This window comes from Didymella exigua (genome assembly GCF_010094145.1).
Source record: "Didymella exigua CBS 183.55 unplaced genomic scaffold M421scaffold_1, whole genome shotgun sequence".
NCBI lineage: Eukaryota > Fungi > Ascomycota > Dothideomycetes > Pleosporales > Didymellaceae > Didymella > Didymella exigua.
Window position 1 is genome coordinate 1,409,973 of NW_022984775.1, and position 19,028 is coordinate 1,429,000.

Genomic DNA, 19,028 nt, shown 5'->3' on the forward strand with positions numbered 1-19,028 from the left:
ATTCGTTTTGCACAGATGTCTTTCGATTGATTTGAGGTGCGGATCCTTCGCTTTGGTTGATGCTATTGGCGCGGCCCGTCTTGTCGTGTAGACGTGAAGGTGCAGATCGGTGCTGAGAAAGACTATTGGCTGGAACGCGCCGCCATCTCAATCGGGGAAGGTGCGCTTGGCGCGTTGACGCGTGAAGGAGGCGCGACATCATTCAAACAATGAAACTGATCATCGCAATGCTATCTCAACAATGTCAAATTCTGTGTATATCCGCTGTGAGAGAAAGGAAATCACTGATCTTTGTGAGCGCTGCGATGCTCCGACTGTGATTCACATGACTTCATGCAGAGGTCCTGAGTGCCATCTTGTCAATAGTAGTGTGCCCATTGATAGACCTGGATCCCACAAGTCACTAGAAAGGTGTGTATAGGGACGGGGACCTCTCAATCAAGCCTATCGAGGTCGTTGATAGGACCTTTACGAGGCAGGAAAGAGTGGTCACTGATTGGTCCATCGAATAATACGCTTCGTAGCACTTCACCTCACCCTGTGCCCTCACTTGGGGCCCCCGCTCACCATAAGTTAACCCAAGGCAACAAGAGGTGGCCCGAGCACCTCTGGAGTATGGACGCCTCTCCATAAGTATCTATCCAATTTGAACAGCATGTCTTTAGCAACAACAGCCCGAAAATAACATAGACATCAAAGTCGGAACACCATGCTCGACGTATTCACTAATCTAGGGGATTATCAACCTGTTCAATCAGTACCCTACGATCCAAGCCCATCCATAGAGTGCCTCCACGAGCAGGTCTGCCAGTATCAGATCCAGTCGCCTGCCCACTTTGTGCTCGGTCTCGCAGTACAACAGGCCAGCAGCCCGTATGGTAAGACCATAGACAGAGGTCTTAAAGGCATATATCTCACCACGTCTCTTGGTGTTTTAATGCACGGTAATAGCATTGAAGGTCGCATCACTGTGCCAGTGCAATGCCAACTTCGGAGAACCGGGCGCCGCTCGAGGGAAATGAGGTGGGATTACCTCTTAGTCTCTCATCGTGGCACTGCCGAGGCCCTCGACACCTTCCTAGCTTCGACATTCCCCGCCATCGATGGCCCCCTCAAGTCCGACATCCTATGGAACTGGTGGTTGAGCAACAGCAAGTCCTTCAATTGGACCGCGCTCCCTATCGAGCTGAAGCAGCGAGTAATCGAGCAATGCATGCATCAACCTCTCACATATGGCGTCTACGCCGAGCGTCTCGCCCGCTTCAACTGGCGCTACAAACCCGACCACAAGATCCGCAAACCTGGTCCGTTCGAAGTCGTCGACCAACTAGGCGACTGGTTCCCGCTCCCGTACGTCTCCCACCAAATCCGCGCGATAACAATACGTCTCTGCATCATTGGCGGCAGCAGTCTCATGCACCCAGAAGGACTGTGCATAACCGCCTCATGCTACAAAGGCCTCTGCGACCGTATCGATCGCCTGGGAGACTATTACCAGATGACCTCTTCCTCCAGCATCCCGATATCTCCCGCTCAAGAGATGCTATCCAAGTGCTACGAGCACTTCCCGAAAATATACCCGCAGCTTTCTCAGTACGCAACGCTGCGCCATGGCATACAGAAGATCAGCCTCGGCATGGATTTTTTGTCGTATATGCACTTCTTCAAAGTGACAGTCGGGGGGCTCCAGCAGTACCGCAAGGCGAAGGCTTTGACTTACGAAGTCTTCGGGCGCCTGCCATGTCTGAACGAGATTGTGATCAGGCTGCCGCTTCGACCATATGGAGGTTGGCGAGACAAGCCGGGACAGGCAGGACCGCAATTGTGGCACGAGGACTCGCCTTGTCCGGGGTTTGTTCACCGGGTCATCTACGAGCGCATTACAGAAGTTCTGGCTGGATATAACGTCACGGTGCAGAACTTCATCGATTACGCTGAGATGAAGCGGTACGAAGCAGCTCGTCTGAACGCACAGAAGGCTCTCAAGCTCACAAAGACTGAGCTTGAAGAGCTGTACGCCGATGGCAGTGGAGGCGTTGAGCTGGCAATATCGGAGAGGGAGCCGTCAATTGAGTTGGAAAAGGCAAGGCGAAGGGTCGAGGAGGCGGGCGCTAAGGAAGTCCAGGTCGAGTTCTTCTCTCCAACCTGTCACTGTGATGAGCCATGTATTTTGGCAAGAGTTTTGACAGCAAGGAAGGATAACAGTTAAATTCAGAACGAAAGAGGCGGGTCCACATCAGAACATCAATTCTACTACAGAATTAGACTATGTCTGACCGCTCGTGCTGTCTGATACCCAAAGCGCGATATCAAACTTTCAGCATTCAGCAGGCTATACAATCTTACTGATTGTTCGACTGATCTTCACCGATTACCATTCCGATTCGGGCTTCTTGCAGATCAAATGCTTTCAGCAGGCTTCAGGACCTGCTGGCACAGCTCCTTCGGTTGCGTCACGTCTCTGGATGCAAGTCCTCGAGTCAGCTCGTAGGATTCCCAGCGGGCAGAGCTGCCAATGACGAATGTGGCGAGATTGATGCTACCGGGCGGGAGAGTAGAAGCTGTGGCGGTAGGAGTAGAAACTCGGGTTTGACTCTCCGCATCAGATCGTGTGTTTGATCTACTGGTTTCCTGACTGGCAACATTGGCGGCAGTGGTTCTACTTTGTGTCTCGCGATCAGAGGTTCGTCTGGTTGCCCTCTCTCTGCGTGGCACAGCTAGAAAAAAAGAAGCCGCTCAGCACGAAGAACCAGGCATCGGCTACGAGCGCAAGGGGAAGGCCGAAACTTATGAGTCTTGTGGCATCAGTGAGAAGAAGCCCTTGGCGAGATGCAGATTACTCGCCTTCCATATATCGGAGATGGGCCAAGCCCGTGATGTGGTGCAAGCGAGAAGGTGAGAGGGGCAGAAGTCGTCGAGGCTGACAGGTGAGCAACTGTAAGAGCGTCTGCGCTAACGATTGCAGGAAGTCGCTCCTGCAATGCATGCAGGCGCCACAAGCATAACAAGACGAGAGAACATGGACGAGCAATTGCAATGATGATCTCCCTGTTGATATCCTATTTTGAAACTCCAGCAATGCAAATGTCAAGTGATACCGAAGAGCGAGCTGTGTAAGCAGGCAGTCTGGCTAAGGCCACGGGAGCAAACTCACGCGCAAGGTGTTCTACAATACAATCTGAGAGCCGCTCAATGGTACCCAGGGTCCTCGCCGCTCGGCGCTGGTGTCGAAATGTCCCACGCGCCAGGCGTCGCTGCAACTGCAGGTGTAGCGCCATAGCGATCGCCCGGTGTAGGCGCAGAGTAATTACCAGGTGTGGGGGCATCCATTGGGCCACCAGGTGTGGGTGCCGAGTATGCACCATAGCCTCCGGGCGTTGGCGCTGCGTACGCACCTGGCGTGGGGGCATTGTAGGCCCCAGGTGTAGGTGCGGAGAGGTTCGACTTGGATGCTGTGTTGCCAGACCCAGAGCCTCCCCAGCCAGGCGTGCGGCCACCAGAGTTGAAACCTCCGTATGCGGTGCGGTTGCCATCGTTGCCGCCGTAAGCTGTGCCTCCGCCGTATGAGGTCGCGCCTCCGTAGGATGTAGCGCCGCCATATGCTGTTGCTCCACCGTAAGCTGTACGGCCTCCGTCGCCGCCGCCGTAGGCTGTGCGTCCGCCGTCACCTCCCCAGCCAGGAGTGCGGCCACCACCGCCGCCCCATCCGGGTGTACGACCGCCTGCACCACCGCCGCCACCCCATCCAGGAGTGCGACCGCCGCCGTTGCCCCAGGCTGGTGTGCGTCCATTTCCACTGTTGTAGCTTGGTGTTGCACCAGAGTAGCCTCCGCGCGAGCGATCCGGGAACTTGCCACCGCCAACGGGCATACTACTTCCGGTGATGGGATCCTTGATGGACAAAAGCTCCTTCTTGACAGACACCTGCTTGTTCTTAGTGTGCAACTCGATCCGTGCCTCGTCATTCATAGTGTCTTTCACGATGCCGAGAAGTCCCTTGTACGCGCCCTTCCGGATGACGACCGTCTTTCCAATCAACTTGTCGCGACCAAAGCTTCGCGGAGGAGGCATAGGCCCGGAGCTGCCATTTGCACCAGCGTTCAGAGCTGGATTAAGGCCGCTGAGATCTTGTGTTTGGGCTCGTCCGCTCTTGGCAGCCATAGTAAGGACACTCGTGCTGCGGACGACGAAAATACCCTGGTTCTCAACCAGCTCGCGGTTCTGGACGAAGAGTGTTCCCCTGTGAATGTAGAGGACCTTGCCCTGCCGGTTTTCACCGCCGTACTCCTTGACATTATCATCGTGCCGGATTTCAGAGCCGTCGCGGTCCGTGGCCACAGCATTTCGATTCCTGCCTGCGACTTGTGAGACTTGTGTGTGGAGAAGTGTGCGCACATCGCCCTGTTGGTCTACGACCTTCAAAACCTCACGATCGACTCGGACAACGCAACCGATGGTGGAGGCACTGCTCAATATTAGGGAAATGCAATGACCTGCGGTGCTCCAGAACTTACTCAATTTGCACAAGGTCGTAGAGATCGAAGTTGGAGTCTGCTCCCACGGTAGCAGAATCGGCAGCACGCTTCAAGTCCTTGCTAAAGACTGTGATTTCTTGCTGTGTCGAGTCGCAAAGCAAGGTGATCTTGTCGTCTCTAATCTTGGTAACAAGACCGACTTCATCAACGTACTTGCTGCCGCCAATGACCTTGACGTGGTCACCCTCACGGAACAGCTTGCGCAGCTCCTTGACGGGCGCAGTGATCTTGCGACCCTTGAGCTCGCCCTCGCTGACCTGCAGTGTGACAATCTCGCCAGTGACCGTGACAGTGGTACCGCGGATACCTCTTTGTTCACCGGTGTAGATCTCAACGTTGTCTCCAGCAGCAAAAGCGGCGCCGGTCTCGGCAGCCTTTTGTGCAGCTTGCACTGCGATGAGGTCCAGCGTCTCGGTGCCGTCGGCATTTTGGGTTGAGAAGTACTGCAGTTCCTCCATCTTGGGGTTGACTCGCTCTGCAGAGACCCAGTTGACCTTGACCTCCTTGACCAAGAATCCACCGACGTAGTCTTCGCCCTTGTATGTGTACTGCCTCTGGGCGCCAGAGCCAGACATGCTGAGGTGCTTCATGTGTCTCTTCTTCGCATCGGCTTCGCTGAACAGCTTCTGGGGTGGGCGCTCGGTCTTCGGTCCGAAGAATCCGCGCTTCCGCTTGTTGTCAACAGCCGCATTTGTGTCCTCATTCAGGCCGTAGTCGAGACGAGGGACGAGCTGCACGATGCAGTCCAGACCGTTGCCGGACACCTCGATCACTTTTCCTAAATCGCCCTTGTAGGTCGGCGGCCTGATCATGCGCACGAACTTGCCAACTTCCAGCGGTGGCCTCCTCTTCTTGCGAAGCAGATCTGGTCGCTCCTTGACATCGATCGAGAGCATCTCACCGCTCATGAAAACGTTCGAGATACCCTCAATGATCTCTAACATGTCCTGCTTTGCATCGGCTTCCACATAGAGGTACCCGGACTGAGGACCGTTGGGACCGCGCTCGAAGGCCGAATAAACCTTGACGGGCTGCTTCGCGCGCATTTTCTCGTCAATGCGCCTTTGAATGCTCATGATGATTTCACGCTCCTTCGTAGGCCGACACTTGACGCTCCAAATGGACGGGTCGTTGACAGTTGGGAGAGCAAGAGGTACAGCTCCTGTTGCGCCTCGACGGGCGCTCTGCATCTCCCTGCGACGGTATTTCTCGTCGAACTCCTTCGCAATTTCCTCGACATCCCTTTGTGCGTTCACCTCGCGGCGCATATCAAGCTCACGATGGTGGCGGTCGTCGAGATCGGCGTTCGTAGTTTCAAGCAGGTCATCAGGATGCACTTCGTCTTGAATGTCCTCGTCGCCCTCATCTTCCTCTTCTTCTTCCTCGTCAACCTCGGCTTCAACATCGATGAACATGTTGCGCTTGGCCTTCTTTCTCCTTTTCGTAGGGCGAACCTATCATAAGTCAGTATGTGCCCGCAGCCGTCGCGGTGCAGACTATATCCTACTATGTCCTCTTCATCTTCTTCTTCGTCATCGTCGTCGTCGTCGTCGTCGTCATTCTCCTCACCTCCTTCCTCCTCGTCGTCATCGTCGTCGTTGCCTCCTTCGACCGCATCGTCCTCATCATCGTCGGCTGCAGGAGCTGATCGGCGGACGGGCGCGCTGGTCGCAGGTACGTCATCCTCGTCGATTTCGGCCTGGGGGTTGAACGGCTCTTCATCAGAGCCGGAATCGCGGTCGTCGTAGCCAGACATGATGTCGACAGTATTGGAGGTAAGGGCGGCGCGCTGGAGCTGAAGAAAGCTGGCGCTGGCAGCTCTTTAAGAGTTCGAGAGCCCTCTGAGCGCAGCAGCTCTTGGCGTCTGCCTGCACAATGATCACCCGTGAAAGGGTGTGGGGGACGAGATTGGAGGAAATAAAGAGATTTGCAAGTCGAGAAGAAGATGTCGAGGCTTTGTTTGAGGTGTGAGCGACGTGAGCGCATTGTACGGCGCGCTAATGAAGCCTTAGCTTCACCCGTGCGCACCGGCCACCCATGCACATGGATCGCTGAAGCCCTCGAGTCTCCACTTTCACATCGTCAGCACGCAACCCCTCATACGTTTTCAAGCGGAGTGACCTTTCATGAACTAAACTCAGCTAGTATAATTTGTGCTTGTGCGTTACAACGGACTGCGCCTACTTCAGAGCGCGTCAGCGCAGTTCAACACCAGAAAATGTTCTGAACTCGAGTAAGCCCTCCCTGACTACCAGCTGGCGAGGGCGCATACACGATTGCATGAGGGAGAAAATTGATCTAAGGAATTCTTGAACACAATTATTAAATACAAAGAGAAGGGAAAGCTATTAAAGACCACCAACTGGTCGTTTTGACGCCGCATCGTGGGGACCATCCACCAGTTCAACGTGCCCACGCACCCGCTCTGGTCAAAAGCTATCGACGTGTGCCCTCTCACCTACACTGTCAAATGTGGCTGGGCCTGCCCTGGTGCAGAGGCGTTGGTGTCCTGCTGGACTAGAGCAGGCTGGCCATGCCGCCGCCCAGCCTTGATATCCTCGTTCCTCTGGCGCTCGGCCTCGACCTCCGCAGCGTACTTGCTGCGGGCACGAAGCCAAGATCCTTTCTTGTAGATCCAGAAAACCGGGATGATGACCAGGACCGAAAGACCGAACAACAGCCAGGTAGCGTTCTGGTTGCCGAGTTTGTGGTACATGGGGCCCGTGTAGAATGAGCAGATACCTGCGAGAACATCGCGCGAGAAACCGTTACCTCCAGTGGCAGATGCCGAGTACTTGCCACCATAAGCAGCGACCATGTAGTCGATAGTAGCGAAGTAGATGGCCATGTTTGCCCATCCAATCAGGACTGCAAAGATGAGGGGCGCAATCCATGGGAGAGGAGGGCCAACGACGGTGAACGCGGAGCCAAAAAGACCAATCGCAAGGAGCGGGGCAATCCACAGGAGTGCCTTCAGACGAGTCTCAGGGCTCAACACCTGTCCAGCTTTCCGCTTCTGGTTGTCTCTACGGATGACGGGAACGTATGAGAAGCCGGCAGCCCAGTATCCAATGAAGAGGGCAGAAAGGGCAAAGCCTAGTTGGCTTGGGGTGAAGTTCCACCCGCCAGGACCGAAGACGTAACCGTAAGACTCGAGGAAGCTGAAAATGAGGGCATCAGCAAAACCAGAAAGAAGGGAGAGAAAGAGGACGATGGGCTCTGTTGCCAGCATTTTGTAAGCGCGCCCCATCAGTGCGGCGGCGTTCTTCCAGTCGAAAATCTCATCCTCGGTAGGGCCACGAACGCCACTGTCAGGGTTCGACTTGCGAGTCTTTTTCGCCTTCTTGTTGAGCATGACAGTGGAACGGGTTTCCGGGACCAAGGTCGCGTGGACGAGCTGTACCGATACACCGAGAATGAGCTGGATCCAGAAGTTCCAACGCCAACCGAGGAACTGCTCAATCGAGCCACCAGCGATACCACCGATAACTATTACATCGTTAGCGATACCATCTTACCGTAAACGGCAGATCACTCACCAGAGCCAAGACAAGACCAAAGCGAAGCCCAAAGCACAGCAAACTGCTGATCCTCAGGATCGAACATATCCGCAACCATACCCAATGTCACAGAGCCACCAGCTGAGCAAACGCCACCGAGAACACGGGCCGCGAGGACCATGTTCCAAGACGTGCTCGCTCCTGCGAGGATTTGCCAAAGATTGACAGTTCCAAGCGAAAGCTGCATAATGGGCCAGCGCCCAAAGTCTTCGGACCACGGCGCCCACAGCTCGCACCCGATACCGTACGGGATCAGGAACCAGGCCAAACCCGCACGAGCATTGGTGAAGTGGTTGGTGCCCAGGTTGTAGTGTTCGTTGAGCGGGGCGATGGCGTTGGAATAGACGGCCGCGTTGAAGTCTAGACCATCTTTGTTAGCAAAATCTCACGTTCAATAATCATTTGAAATGAAGCTAACGATGCAAACTGGACTTGGGAGAGGACATGCTTACTCATGCTTGTCTGGCACAAGGCGACGACCGTGAGGATCCACCACTTCTTGCTCGTTGAGAAAGCATAGGCAGTGTCCTCGAGATTGGTGGCCTCGTTCAGTATGGTGATACCATTGTCACCAATGAGACCCTCCTTTGACCCGACTGGGCGAGTCCGTGAGGAGGCCTCACTGTCGGCCCTTGGCTGGCCAACGCAAGCGTCTTTCTCAGCTATGTTCTCCATCTCTGTGGAGAAGTCTACAACGTCAGCAAGATTCTTAGTAAGGAGGTTTTCGTATCAAGAGCTCATAATGGACTGACTGTGTAGTCTGCAAGATTGCTGGATAGCTGTCTTGTCTATCACAAGCTATCTGTCTGTGGGGAAAATCTGGAGAAGCAGGCGACTGAGACCTTATAGAACCCCAATGGTATAATTCGCACAACTGGCACTAGGTTTTATATCGGTACACTGTTTGTATCGTGGTGGAACCAGATTCTTGTGGACCAATCGAACACGTTCGCTCGTGCCCCTCGACGAGCTATACAGCAAAGAGACACATCAGTCTGGGAGGTTACCTCCATAAAACCCGTACCCAAAGCTCCATAAATCACACGCTCTGCTCACCTGATAAATTCTCCTCTCTCAGGACCCCCTCGAGAAAAAGTGAGGCGCTGTACACTCTCCTGAGTGGGGAAGGTTCGAACGCAATATTGCTCTTAGGTCTGAAAGCTCTTAACTGTGGTAGCGATGACGACCTTGAGAACCCTCAACAACGTTGACTCGCAGCGGTCCGCACAGGGACCAGGTTTACATCACGAGCCCCCCGCAAGTCTATGATCTCTCTCCTCGTATTGGCTAAGGGTGATTGGGTACTGCAAGGTGCGCAGTTCAGACCCGGGAAATACATCACTGACCGGAATACATGATGTGTATGCTGCACTCCCATTCTCGTACTAGACCAAACTAGCGTGACTACCTCCGCGATCAGCTAATCATGCTTCTCTCGGACATACTATGTGTCCTCATTCACCGACGACGACCCCTCGGCTAGATCACCGAGGTCTCGCCCTTCCGATTCCCAAACCCAAGACTCACGATCCCAAGGCCTCAAGGGAGTCCACTTCGTACCCCTCTTGATCTCATACTCGCTCTTCAGGCGCTCGAAATGCTCTCCCAGTTCCATATCAAGTTTCTCAAGCGCAACGGTTGTATGTCGTAATTTGGTGTGGTCAAAAGCAAGCTCGATGTCATCAGTGAAGTGATCGCTCTGTTGCATTTGTTTTGACGCCAGATAATCGCCGCTGGCCAATGCTCCGTCTGCCCTCGTAGAATGGTCGTAGTCCCATAAAATTGGTAGCACCCTTGCTGCAGGTCCCTCAAGCAGCCTGAACTTGAACGTGGTAAGCATGATTGCAGGTTTACCATCTTGCTCCTTATGCAGAATTCTGGTCGACCCCGAAGCTGAGCACTCCTTGTCTTCTGTCGACTGCGCGGTCAGCATTGCGTTGTAATACGGGTCGAAGAAGTTCGCGCGAGAATTTGAACGTCGAAGACTCTCGTGCGACTGCGAACGACGGCCACTTGCTACTGGACCAAAGCTTTGGTCACTGGCGCCTATCTCTTGGACTGAGAGTGACTGTTGCTTGCCCATAATTAAAACCGAAAACTTGCACATGCATCTGTATGATGCATCCTGGCAAGCGGCGGATGATATACGTCGACTGACATTCAGCAAGCAAAGAGACGTTTGGTGCAAACGTCTGGTGCAAACGTCTGGTGCTGTTGTTCTTCGCATGGTCATTGTTCTAGGTGATTGCCAGAAACCGCGATCGCTTGGTACAAAGCGATAAAGCAGAGACAAGAGGAAGAGAAGGAAAATCACGGACAGTTTGTCCATTGTAAGTTCGTTGCATTGTTCTGCATTGAGCGTAAACAACGCTTTGGTCATCTGGGTAGTCTAACCGAGTCTAAGTGTTCGTGCAAGTCGTCCTGTAAACCAATAATTTGCATGGATTTGTCCTACACGAGCCTAGATCGAACGCACACCTAACAGCTGAAGCCAGGGTAGATCTCATCGTGACGAAATGAAAGGCCCTTAGCCGCGCGTTTGTAGTTGATCTACGTTGGTACAGGAACATGGCCGTGGCTCGAATCAGAGCATAAGAGCTGCCACAATCTTTCTAGCCCTAAACGCATATGCCTGAAGTAACGTCCTTGGCCTAGAAACGACCTTCCGCAAAGTTCTTGGTGCTTCAGAACTGCCTCGTCAATCTCGTCTCTGCTCTACTTGATCTTCCATGTGAGTTTGTGCATAGTCTTGATCTTTTTGAAGTGGGCCTCGAACTCCTTCTCACTCATGTCGTTACACTCTTGGCGCGTCGTGTGCGCCGACATGTCCATCTCGTCTTCCATGAAATTTATGAGCAACGCTCATGTTCTTGGGAAGGCGAAGCTGTGTTTTTGGGGATGAAGCTCTCAAGTAGGCTCTTCAAGACCTTCAACTCCTGCGCTGTGTGGCGTGTGGCTTCTGGTGGTGGGGCCTCCGCAAGATTTATAGGCTGCGTCTTGACCTGTGGCGCATCGGTTTGTGCAACACTGTTCTTGCTAAATGCTGGAGTAGCGACAGGAGCCGACGATCTGAATGCCTGCGGCTGCTTGCAGAGGTGGGGTGGCCTTGACACAGGCGCGGGCAATGCTGCTGCTTTCGCAACAACAGGCTGAACGAGAGGGGTAGACCTCGGAGGCGAGTCATCGCCAAGAAGGTGCTCGATAGTTCGAAACCAGACTGGTGTAGATGTTCTTACAGGCAACTCAGACACCTGCGAAGCAACACTCGTGGGTGGCGTATGGGGTCGTTGAAAGAGCGGCTGAGCCGGAAGCGTCTCCATCGTGCCTTTGTTGCCGTTCGTAGGCTTGGAAGTAGTAGCTGCCCTGACTGTTGGTGCTGAACTTCTCACTGGAGCTACTGATGCCATGTCGACTGGCTTGACGGGATCCGGTGGCGAGAAAAGCGGATGCTGAATTGGGGTAGGCGCGAGTGCACGCGGAAGACCGGTCGCCCGTGGTGCAGGCGCCAGCCAGCTACCCACATTTTTTGGGGTACTGGTAAGTGGAGGACTGACAACAGAAGAGAGCTGACGTGTGGGTTTTTACTGGGGCGGTCAAGATAGAGGCTGAGAAGCTTGTCTCGCTTCAGAGCCTGCTTTTGCTGCTGGGTGAGTGGGCTCTTGTTGAAACGAGGATTTGGCAACCCGCCAGCGATAGGCACGGAGTCAGGGTCGGGTTGCCATTCTTCAGCCCCCGGTGTAGGGGCTGCGAACGAGTCCCATGACAGGTCGGCCACCTTTGAGGCTGTTGTATAGTTAGCATCTGCAGTAAGAGGGTGACCATAAGTGCGTTGCAACATACCTGAGAATTTCATGTATGGCATGGTGTGAGTGTTAGGGCAAGCGATTGTGGTTTTTGGAAATGGAGGTGGAGAGCGAAGCAATTGTCGATGTTTAAAAAAGTCGAGGTGAAACCGATTTCCACGATACGTTGCTAGGTAAACGTCGCAGGCAACCGCAACCCAACCACGCAAAGATAGATCGCAAGAGACAGTTCCTTCGAGAGATGACAGTGGTCGAGGTTCACTGCACGGAATCATCTCAGGATAGAGAATGTGACTCCATACTGCTCGCCCCTCGCCGCCATTAGGTCCACCGTAGGCCAGGTCATGCAGAGTTCCAATTGGCAGCCGTCTCTTACACTAGCTAAGCTCACTCGCGCACGAATCCAACTCTATGTCGATTAAGACTGTAGTTGGTGTTCAAGCATCAAAATCGTGAGTGGTTGAAAGCGCCAAGAGAAATCTCATTGGCATTTCGAGGGCACAGATGCTCCTAGGCAGAGCGTACACTTACGCGATGAACTCCAAAGGGGCACAATGAGGAGTGGAGCAATGCACATTCGATGCAGAGAACAAAAACCAAAAATCGTTGCGAGATATCACGGTGACGAAGCTTTGCACGTGTCGGTCAGCTCTTTTAGGGGCACACTACTACCTAGCTCGCCGTGCATACCTAGCGTCTCCCGCTCTGAGGCCCTTCACGTTGCAAAGCCACCAATTCCGCGCCCAAAGCCCTGAAACCTCATTTTACGATTCCTTTCTTATACCTTACCGACTTGTTCCACTTTGCAATTCTCCTCAATGTCCACTGCAGACTGACAGACCGAGCTGGATGGCGATGCGTTAAAGCGGCTCTAGTTGACGACCCTCACGTGGCAGTGTGTCATCCTGATGGTCGATCCTCCAAACCACCTCACTCCATTTGGCATCTCGCTTATGCTCTCGCGTTGTGTCACCTCGCCAAAGGTGTCAACATCTCAATCGCAATCTGGATCGTGCATTGTATGCGGGCAGCAAGCGTTGTCGACGTTGATTGAGGCTGAGTGGCTTCAGCCAATCTTTAGGTCGATCTTCAGCGTCTGAGCCGCTCCGAACCGACTCGAATGAGTCGTGTCCGTTCTTTCATTGTGCCCTTCAATCAAAAGGGTCCAGTCAGTCTCTTTCCGCGACTTGCTATTTCGTTGGGCAAGCGTAGCCTCCGCCTTTACTTGCTGCATTCTTACAACCCTGCATCTTCCGCCGAATGCCGCAGCTGTCTACCCTGGTCGCTTGCTCTGAAACTCTACACGCCACTTGCAACGACTAACACGAAAGAATTTGGGAGTCACCGGGAAACATGAAGAAGAGATTCACATACTCCAAAAAGGACAAGGCGCGGTCACACAAAAATGAGGATCGCTCCACACCAGAGGACGAGGATGGCAGTCGTAAGCGGCGGAAAACCGACAGCCCCAGCGAGACCAGCAGCTTTGTGTCTGTGCCCACGATATCATCAACGGCCTCCAGTATTCGTGCAAAGAGCTCAGCACTCTTCAAAAGGGGATCGCAAATGTTCAGTGGGCCTGCGTCCATAACTCCAGATGATGCAGAAGTCGACGTGACGCCGAGGGCACGGAAGTCTTTGTCCAGTTTGTTTGACAAAGCAATACAAGGAGGACGCACCGCGCAACTACAGACATCTCAGCAACCGAAGATTCATGGTAGCCGCGAAGAATTTGTGCGGACAGTCGAAGTCAGAAAGAGAGAACCAAAGAGCACACAGACAAGTGGTAGTTATCTTCCAACACCGCCCTCAGAAGTACAAAGGCTCCGCAGCAATGGCACCGGCAGCAGCAATTCGAGCGGTCTTGGTGCACTAACCAAGTCAAGCATGACGTCCGCCACCTACGATGGGTCTTCAGAGACTACAGATCTAAGCCGGGAGCCCAGCAAAAGCAAAACACAAAAGCAACCATACGTGCCTAAGATCTACGCGGCCAGGAGGACACCGCATCCAGGTGCTGATCTATACGGCGACCCGTTACCAAAGCGCTCTCAGGAATTACAGTTGTAAGTGCATATCCCGTCCCTCAGGGCCACAACTAATCCTGCAGGTGGTCGACTAATCAATCGAAATCGCCCTTCTTGCGGCTTCCTGAAGAAGTACGCGCACGAATCTATGCATATATCTTGGGCGGTAGGACCATCACCATCGGCTACGAGACATATCGCCGTGTAGAAGCTGTAGATGAGGCTGCGAAAGCCGTGCCAATCTTTCGCTACTGCTGCGCTATCTACAGCCAACGCAACGTTAACCCGTTCGGAAACCAGCCACCCTTTGTCAACGTCATGTACAAATATACCCCCCTGAACAACATCTGCCGGCAGTTATACCACGAAACCGCTACACTACCTTTCATGCTTAATACGCTTGCATTTTCGACGCACAACGTCATGTTCAATTTCCTTTACCTGGAGCAACGACTTTCACGCGAGCAGCGTGATGCGATCACATCTATCACGCTGCAGAACGCGCTTCCGATGGCGAACTTCCTCGTCTACATGCGTAAGCTGCAGAAGGTGGTACTTGTGGATGGTTTTGCAGATAACCAGAAGGGCACATACAAGGTGACCCGCGTCAAGGGCAAGGCGCCAAAGCTACTCAACACGAGGCACGTCTGGGGAGGTTAGAGGATCTCCCTGATCTATGCAGGCATTTTATCGGCGTTCCGGGACATTGGCTTTGCATCAACATATACCAAACATTATGAAATTACGGCGCTGTTCGCATGCAGGGGCGGGACCGGGTTTGCTTTTCAGCGCTGCGACAACTTGAGAAGGGAGCGAGCTGTTGAGGTACCATGCAACTTCGATGTACACTACATCAGCAATCATTTGCTCTTCTTTGCTGCCACTGTTCTGTCTCCCCGTGATCTCGTGTCGTAGATAATGACGCCCAAAATCGCAACGTTCACGACAAAGAACACGATACTGGAAAGCCATAATCCAGGCATGAACGTAGAATACCCGTTGAACTCAAGCTGGAATCCTTGCTGTAACCACGCTGCTTGACCTGCGATCCAGGCTGCAAGTGCAGTAAAACCGATGGTGGGAGATCGGAGCAGAACCGAGTCAGGCAGGTAGTATGGCAGGAACATCATGTACCACAGAAAGTACTGTAGGCTAATTAGACCACCGGCCAATAGACACCGACTTGTTGTGACTTACTTGACTTGTGCAGACCTTGTTGAATGCTACAAAAGCGAAAGTCTGCGCTAACATGGTCGAAGGAAGGTCCTTCTTCGCGAGTGCCAGAGGGATCATAACAGCGCTAAGGAGTAGCTGAGGTAGAAATGCAAGTCGCTCCAGCTCAAACGTGCTCTGACTGCCTCCTAGCGAAGAGTTGAGGTAGAGGAGGGTGTTGTAGGGCGAGAAGTTGTGGCGATGGTCGATCCGAGTCAGGTGGTAGAAGTAGCTATGCTCGAGGAAGGGCCATCCGTACATCTGATACATGCCGATGTTGAGCAACGCGAATGTGACGGTGCCAGCTATGGCGATCGTGATGCGCTGAGAGTTGATGAACACGAGGAGTTGGGCAAACACCGACCCTCGGGTCCTGCTCTTCGAAACACGCCCGACGCTCGTCTCATCAAGCCACCACACAATTGACGCAGCGTAGATGAACGGGTAGATTTTGAAATGCACCGCGAACCCCAGCAACAGCCCTGCCAGCACCATCTCCTTCGCCAACACCGCCCAAAGAAGCGCAGTCACAAACACGCCCAGTAGACCCTCGGAGCTTCCTCTCGTGCTGATCGTGGCAACCATAGGATTCAGCAACCAGATACTCGCAAACTTCAAGGCCCTCTCTTTCTCCAGACCCCTATACTCCCTCAAAATCCGGTACATCATCCAGCCTGCAACCACGTCCCCAATAGCGAACAGCGATTTTCCGGAAGAGAACCAGAGAGTCCCAGGCCATGTCGTGGGATAGATCATCCAAGCGAGTAGGGGCGTGTATCTGTACGTGTCGCGGGCATAAGGGGAATGTCCATAGGAAATGAACCGCGCTGCATCGGTGAAGACGAAATAGTCAATATCCGTGTACTTCATCGGCGAATTCGCATCCTGCCATAGCCCGTACAGCAAGAACACCGCGCGAAGGAAGGACGCGGTGGTGAAGACCAATAGCGGGCTGCGGAAGAAGCCTGATAGCGCCATGGGGATGGAGGGAGCTGCCACCGCGCGAGACGACAAATTGCTGAACAAAGGAAACGCTATGCGCAACGGAACAACAGAATATCGAACTGGTTATTGGTGATGTAAACTCCCGGCATCAACTTCGATCACAACACCAGCAATCGCAGCCGAAGACCCATTCCCAAAGCAGCTAGTTCCCACGTGCCCTCGCGCTGCACTGTTTGCTCTTCATCGTCATAGGCGTGCACCGCGTCAACGCATCTCCCAATGAACCAAAACAAACGCAAAAGAGACCAAACCATGGCGGATGCAGGCAGCTCCATGCAGCCCACCGGCCCATTCATCCCCATGTTCGAGGGGTTCAGGAAAGAGCTCGATGCACACCACGACCGGCGCGAGCGAATCATAAAAGCATCTCGCGACATCACAGCATCGAGCAAGAAAATAATATTCACCCTGCAACGTGTCCGGACAGTGGGCCAGCCCGTTCCCCCGTTCGTGCACAAGTCGAATGCGCAGTACTGGGACACAATCCAGAAACAGTACTCCAGCATAGCTCAGGATCTTCAATCCCTTAACGCGCACCGCTACCCGCAGATCACAGGCGGGAACCAGGAGTTCATCGAAGCGCTGTCTTTCCAGCACTACCTGGAGCACCAATCCCTGATCTCCTTCGAAGAAGCCAAAGCGAAGATCGCGGAGCTGAGTCGGGCGAAAGTTGAGGGTGAGACGACCGTGACACAGGAGGAGGAAGGCAAAGAGGAGGGGAAGGACACCCCACTAGTCCCGCTCACGCCCGAAGATTATATCCTCGGGATCTGCGACATGACGGGTGAACTGATGCGGTTCAGCGTTACGTCGATGGCGACGAACGGCAAGCTGCCCGCAGGCCGCGCGAAAGCCGCGCCGGTTTCCAAAGCACCTGCAGGAGATGACTCAATGGATATCGACAGCGCGCCTCCACCGCCGGAAAGCTGCCGGCCTCGGACCGTGCTAGATGATCTACGAGTAATCCGCCTACAGCTCGAGATGTTCGAGGCGCCGTACGGTCCGAAGTGGGTCAGCGAGCTGGAGACGAAGAAGATGCCTGTGCTGAGGGAGTGTGTGGACAAGGTGGAGAAGGCTTTGTATGGGCTTACGGTGCGGGGGAGTGAGAGGCCGAAGGGGTGGATGCCAGACGTCAGCAGCGATAGACGGGCGGAGGTGGAGAGCTACTAGGTTTAGGGTTCTTTGAGCTTGAGAGCGTCACGAAAAGGAGAAAGTGGATAGAGGCCGTTATGAAATTGACGACGCCCGAAGGCGCACATGTGTCATTCATATACAGAAAGGCTTACAAGTTAACGCTATCATAGCCCATAAGAACATAATTCGTTCGATGCAACGATCGTCGGTACTGCCCGCCGTCTTGTGGTATCCATCATTTCTATCCCCCATCTGCTCCAACACTCCCAGATGCACTCTTCCTTCTCACGTAGGCCGCTCGTGTCTACAATTATTGCCAGCTTGACCAAACTCTCACGTACCGTCCTACAGGTGTTCAGCCCTCCATGATGAAAGGCGCCTTCTGGAGAGCAGTATTGCCGGGATTGGGCCTCGCGTTTAGTGGGTCTCGTCGCGGATGAGAGCAACGATCATGCTGTAGAGGTAGAAGAAGAACATCAGCAGGTGGAAACCAAGCTTGATGAACGATTCCTGCAGGTTGTCAGCACATTGAACCTCGAGTGTTCGAAGGATTGTTCACAACATACCTTCTTATGAACGTTCAGCTTTCTGAAGATTTCTGTTGCGTCGAGCAAGTGATTCTTCTCGAAGATCCTGTCCACTGTTAGCTTTCATCCGTCATACCAAGATCTAGCCACATACTTCTTTCCATTCCATGCCAGCAGGGGCAGGTTGAGTATAAGCGCGACCCAGTACCCATTAATAAGGAACAGGAAGGTCAGGAAAGCGTGAACAGCAGCCTCGGGGATGATGTAGGTGTTGAGGCGGTTGCAGAGATCGATGGGGTTGATGTAGTCACTGGCGCAAAATTAGCATGTGCTTGCGTACGGGCGCGTCGAGTAGAGCTCAAGCTGCATCTAGCTGTGCTGAGCTACGACGTCTAGGAGCCTTCACTTACCATTCCAGATCGCTGTACATAATAGTGAAGAAGACCTGCAGGAACAGATTGACGGCGTTTATCAACACCGCCAGCAGGTACAACCATGCTTCGCCAGTCATTGTTAAGGCTTCGTGTGCTGCGTGGCACAAAGATCGGTAGGATGGGGTTCGACAGGAGCTGGCGGTACGGCCTGGGGATTACGCAGCGGTGCGATTGCGAGTGAGATGTGTGATTGTGGAGCGGATGCGGTCGTGTGTTTGCAGGTTGCGGGCTAGACGCGGTAAGCTAGCTCGTGCGCGGCGGGGCGCGGTGGGAAAGCTGTTGGGTGATGACGTAGCACGCAACAGCTGTCAATTTGAGGACTCGGATGTAACGGGATGCACAAAAGAGTCTGGTCGGGGTAGTTGAGCTGTCAGTAAGCAGGCAGCGATGGTCTCTTGATGACGTTTGCAGAACAGGTCCTTCTTGTCATGCCCTGGTCGAGGTCAAGGCGTGCTCGCTTACACCGCTGTGCGTCTCTAGCGGCGAGCCAACCCCAACAAGGCGTGCGCTCATGTGAAAGTCACGATGCATAGTCGAGTTCAGCAGAAGATCTGGCTCTCAGAAAGCCGAGTCCGCCCCGAATAGGGAGAACCACCAGAATGGAGGTGTACAGGTGTTCGAGCAGACATGGGTGGAAGGGCTGTAGCAAGTTGACAGGTGTAGATTTATGTCTGCTCTTGCTGTGCTTGATAGCCATACCGTAGGACGTGTTGGTGCCATGTATGTATTCGCCCTCTCTCCAGCTCGGGTCAGAGTATTTGTACCCTGAGACTCGAGCATCTCCGCCACCG

The 19,028-nt window shown here is 53.6% G+C and overlaps 8 protein-coding genes across 8 annotated transcripts; 3 read left to right on the forward strand and 5 right to left on the reverse strand.

The window, feature by feature from the left end:
* Positions 1-709: 709 nt before the first annotated feature.
* Positions 710-2,209, forward strand: M421DRAFT_88339 (uncharacterized protein; the record flags this gene model as incomplete). The annotated part of the gene is made up of 1 exon (XM_033597657.1): positions 710-2,209. The coding sequence occupies one exon, from the start codon at positions 710-712 to the stop codon at positions 2,207-2,209; it is 1,500 nt and encodes a 499-aa protein (XP_033454618.1).
* A 980-nt stretch (positions 2,210-3,189) lies between these two features.
* M421DRAFT_88340 (transcription elongation factor Spt5) lies at positions 3,190-6,291 on the reverse strand (the record flags this gene model as incomplete). The annotated part of the gene is made up of 3 exons (XM_033597658.1): positions 3,190-4,465; positions 4,515-5,989; positions 6,043-6,291. 3 exons carry the CDS (start codon positions 6,289-6,291, stop codon positions 3,190-3,192), a joined length of 3,000 nt encoding a protein of 999 aa, XP_033454619.1.
* Positions 6,292-6,993: 702 nt separating this feature from the next.
* Positions 6,994-10,178, reverse strand: M421DRAFT_501 (MFS general substrate transporter; the record flags this gene model as incomplete). Its single annotated transcript, XM_033594795.1, has 4 exons — positions 6,994-8,024; positions 8,075-8,455; positions 8,548-8,784; positions 9,656-10,178. 4 exons carry the CDS (start codon positions 10,176-10,178, stop codon positions 6,994-6,996), a joined length of 2,172 nt encoding a protein of 723 aa, XP_033454620.1.
* Positions 10,179-10,944: 766 nt separating this feature from the next.
* Positions 10,945-11,957, reverse strand: M421DRAFT_502 (uncharacterized protein; the record flags this gene model as incomplete). The annotated part of the gene is made up of 3 exons (XM_033594807.1): positions 10,945-11,544; positions 11,667-11,878; positions 11,936-11,957. 3 exons carry the CDS (start codon positions 11,955-11,957, stop codon positions 10,945-10,947), a joined length of 834 nt encoding a protein of 277 aa, XP_033454621.1.
* Positions 11,958-13,251: 1,294 nt separating this feature from the next.
* Positions 13,252-14,585, forward strand: M421DRAFT_503 (uncharacterized protein; the record flags this gene model as incomplete). Its single annotated transcript, XM_033594812.1, has 2 exons — positions 13,252-13,964; positions 14,009-14,585. The coding sequence occupies 2 exons, from the start codon at positions 13,252-13,254 to the stop codon at positions 14,583-14,585; spliced, it is 1,290 nt and encodes a 429-aa protein (XP_033454622.1).
* M421DRAFT_415408 (glycosyltransferase family 50 protein) lies at positions 14,491-16,202 on the reverse strand. The gene is made up of 2 exons (XM_033590688.1): positions 15,123-16,202; positions 14,491-15,070 (listed from the first exon to the last, which is right to left on the reverse strand). The coding sequence occupies exons 1-2, from the start codon at positions 16,113-16,115 to the stop codon at positions 14,786-14,788; spliced, it is 1,278 nt and encodes a 425-aa protein (XP_033454623.1). The 5' UTR covers positions 16,116-16,202; the 3' UTR covers positions 14,491-14,785.
* Positions 16,203-16,394: 192 nt separating this feature from the next.
* On the forward strand, positions 16,395-17,312 carry M421DRAFT_97298 (Translin; the record flags this gene model as incomplete). The annotated part of the gene is made up of 2 exons (XM_033598486.1): positions 16,395-16,818; positions 16,879-17,312. The coding sequence occupies 2 exons, from the start codon at positions 16,395-16,397 to the stop codon at positions 17,310-17,312; spliced, it is 858 nt and encodes a 285-aa protein (XP_033454624.1).
* A 190-nt stretch (positions 17,313-17,502) lies between these two features.
* Positions 17,503-18,554, reverse strand: M421DRAFT_119382 (cornichon). Its single transcript, XM_033587283.1, has 4 exons — positions 18,214-18,554; positions 17,958-18,113; positions 17,843-17,909; positions 17,503-17,786 (listed from the first exon to the last, which is right to left on the reverse strand). The coding sequence occupies exons 1-4, from the start codon at positions 18,312-18,314 to the stop codon at positions 17,694-17,696; spliced, it is 417 nt and encodes a 138-aa protein (XP_033454625.1). The 5' UTR covers positions 18,315-18,554; the 3' UTR covers positions 17,503-17,693.
* Positions 18,555-19,028: the final 474 nt, after the last annotated feature.

Excerpts from the sequence above, each read along its gene's own strand:
- M421DRAFT_415408 (XM_033590688.1), bottom strand. The coding sequence starts at position 16,115 with ATGGCGCTATCAGGCTTCTTCCGCAGCCCGCTATTGGTCTTCACCACC. Across the intron at positions 15,071-15,122 it reads ACAAGGTCTGCACAAGTCAA|TACTTTCTGTGGTACATGAT; the intron begins GTAAGTCACAAC and ends ATTAGCCTACAG.
- M421DRAFT_119382 (XM_033587283.1), bottom strand. The coding sequence starts at position 18,314 with ATGACTGGCGAAGCATGGTTGTACCTGCTGGCGGTGTTGATAAACGCC. Across the intron at positions 18,114-18,213 it reads ATGTACAGCGATCTGGAATG|TGACTACATCAACCCCATCG; the intron begins GTAAGTGAAGGC and ends ATTTTGCGCCAG. Across the intron at positions 17,910-17,957 it reads CTGGCATGGAATGGAAAGAA|GATCTTCGAGAAGAATCACT; the intron begins GTATGTGGCTAG and ends AACAGTGGACAG.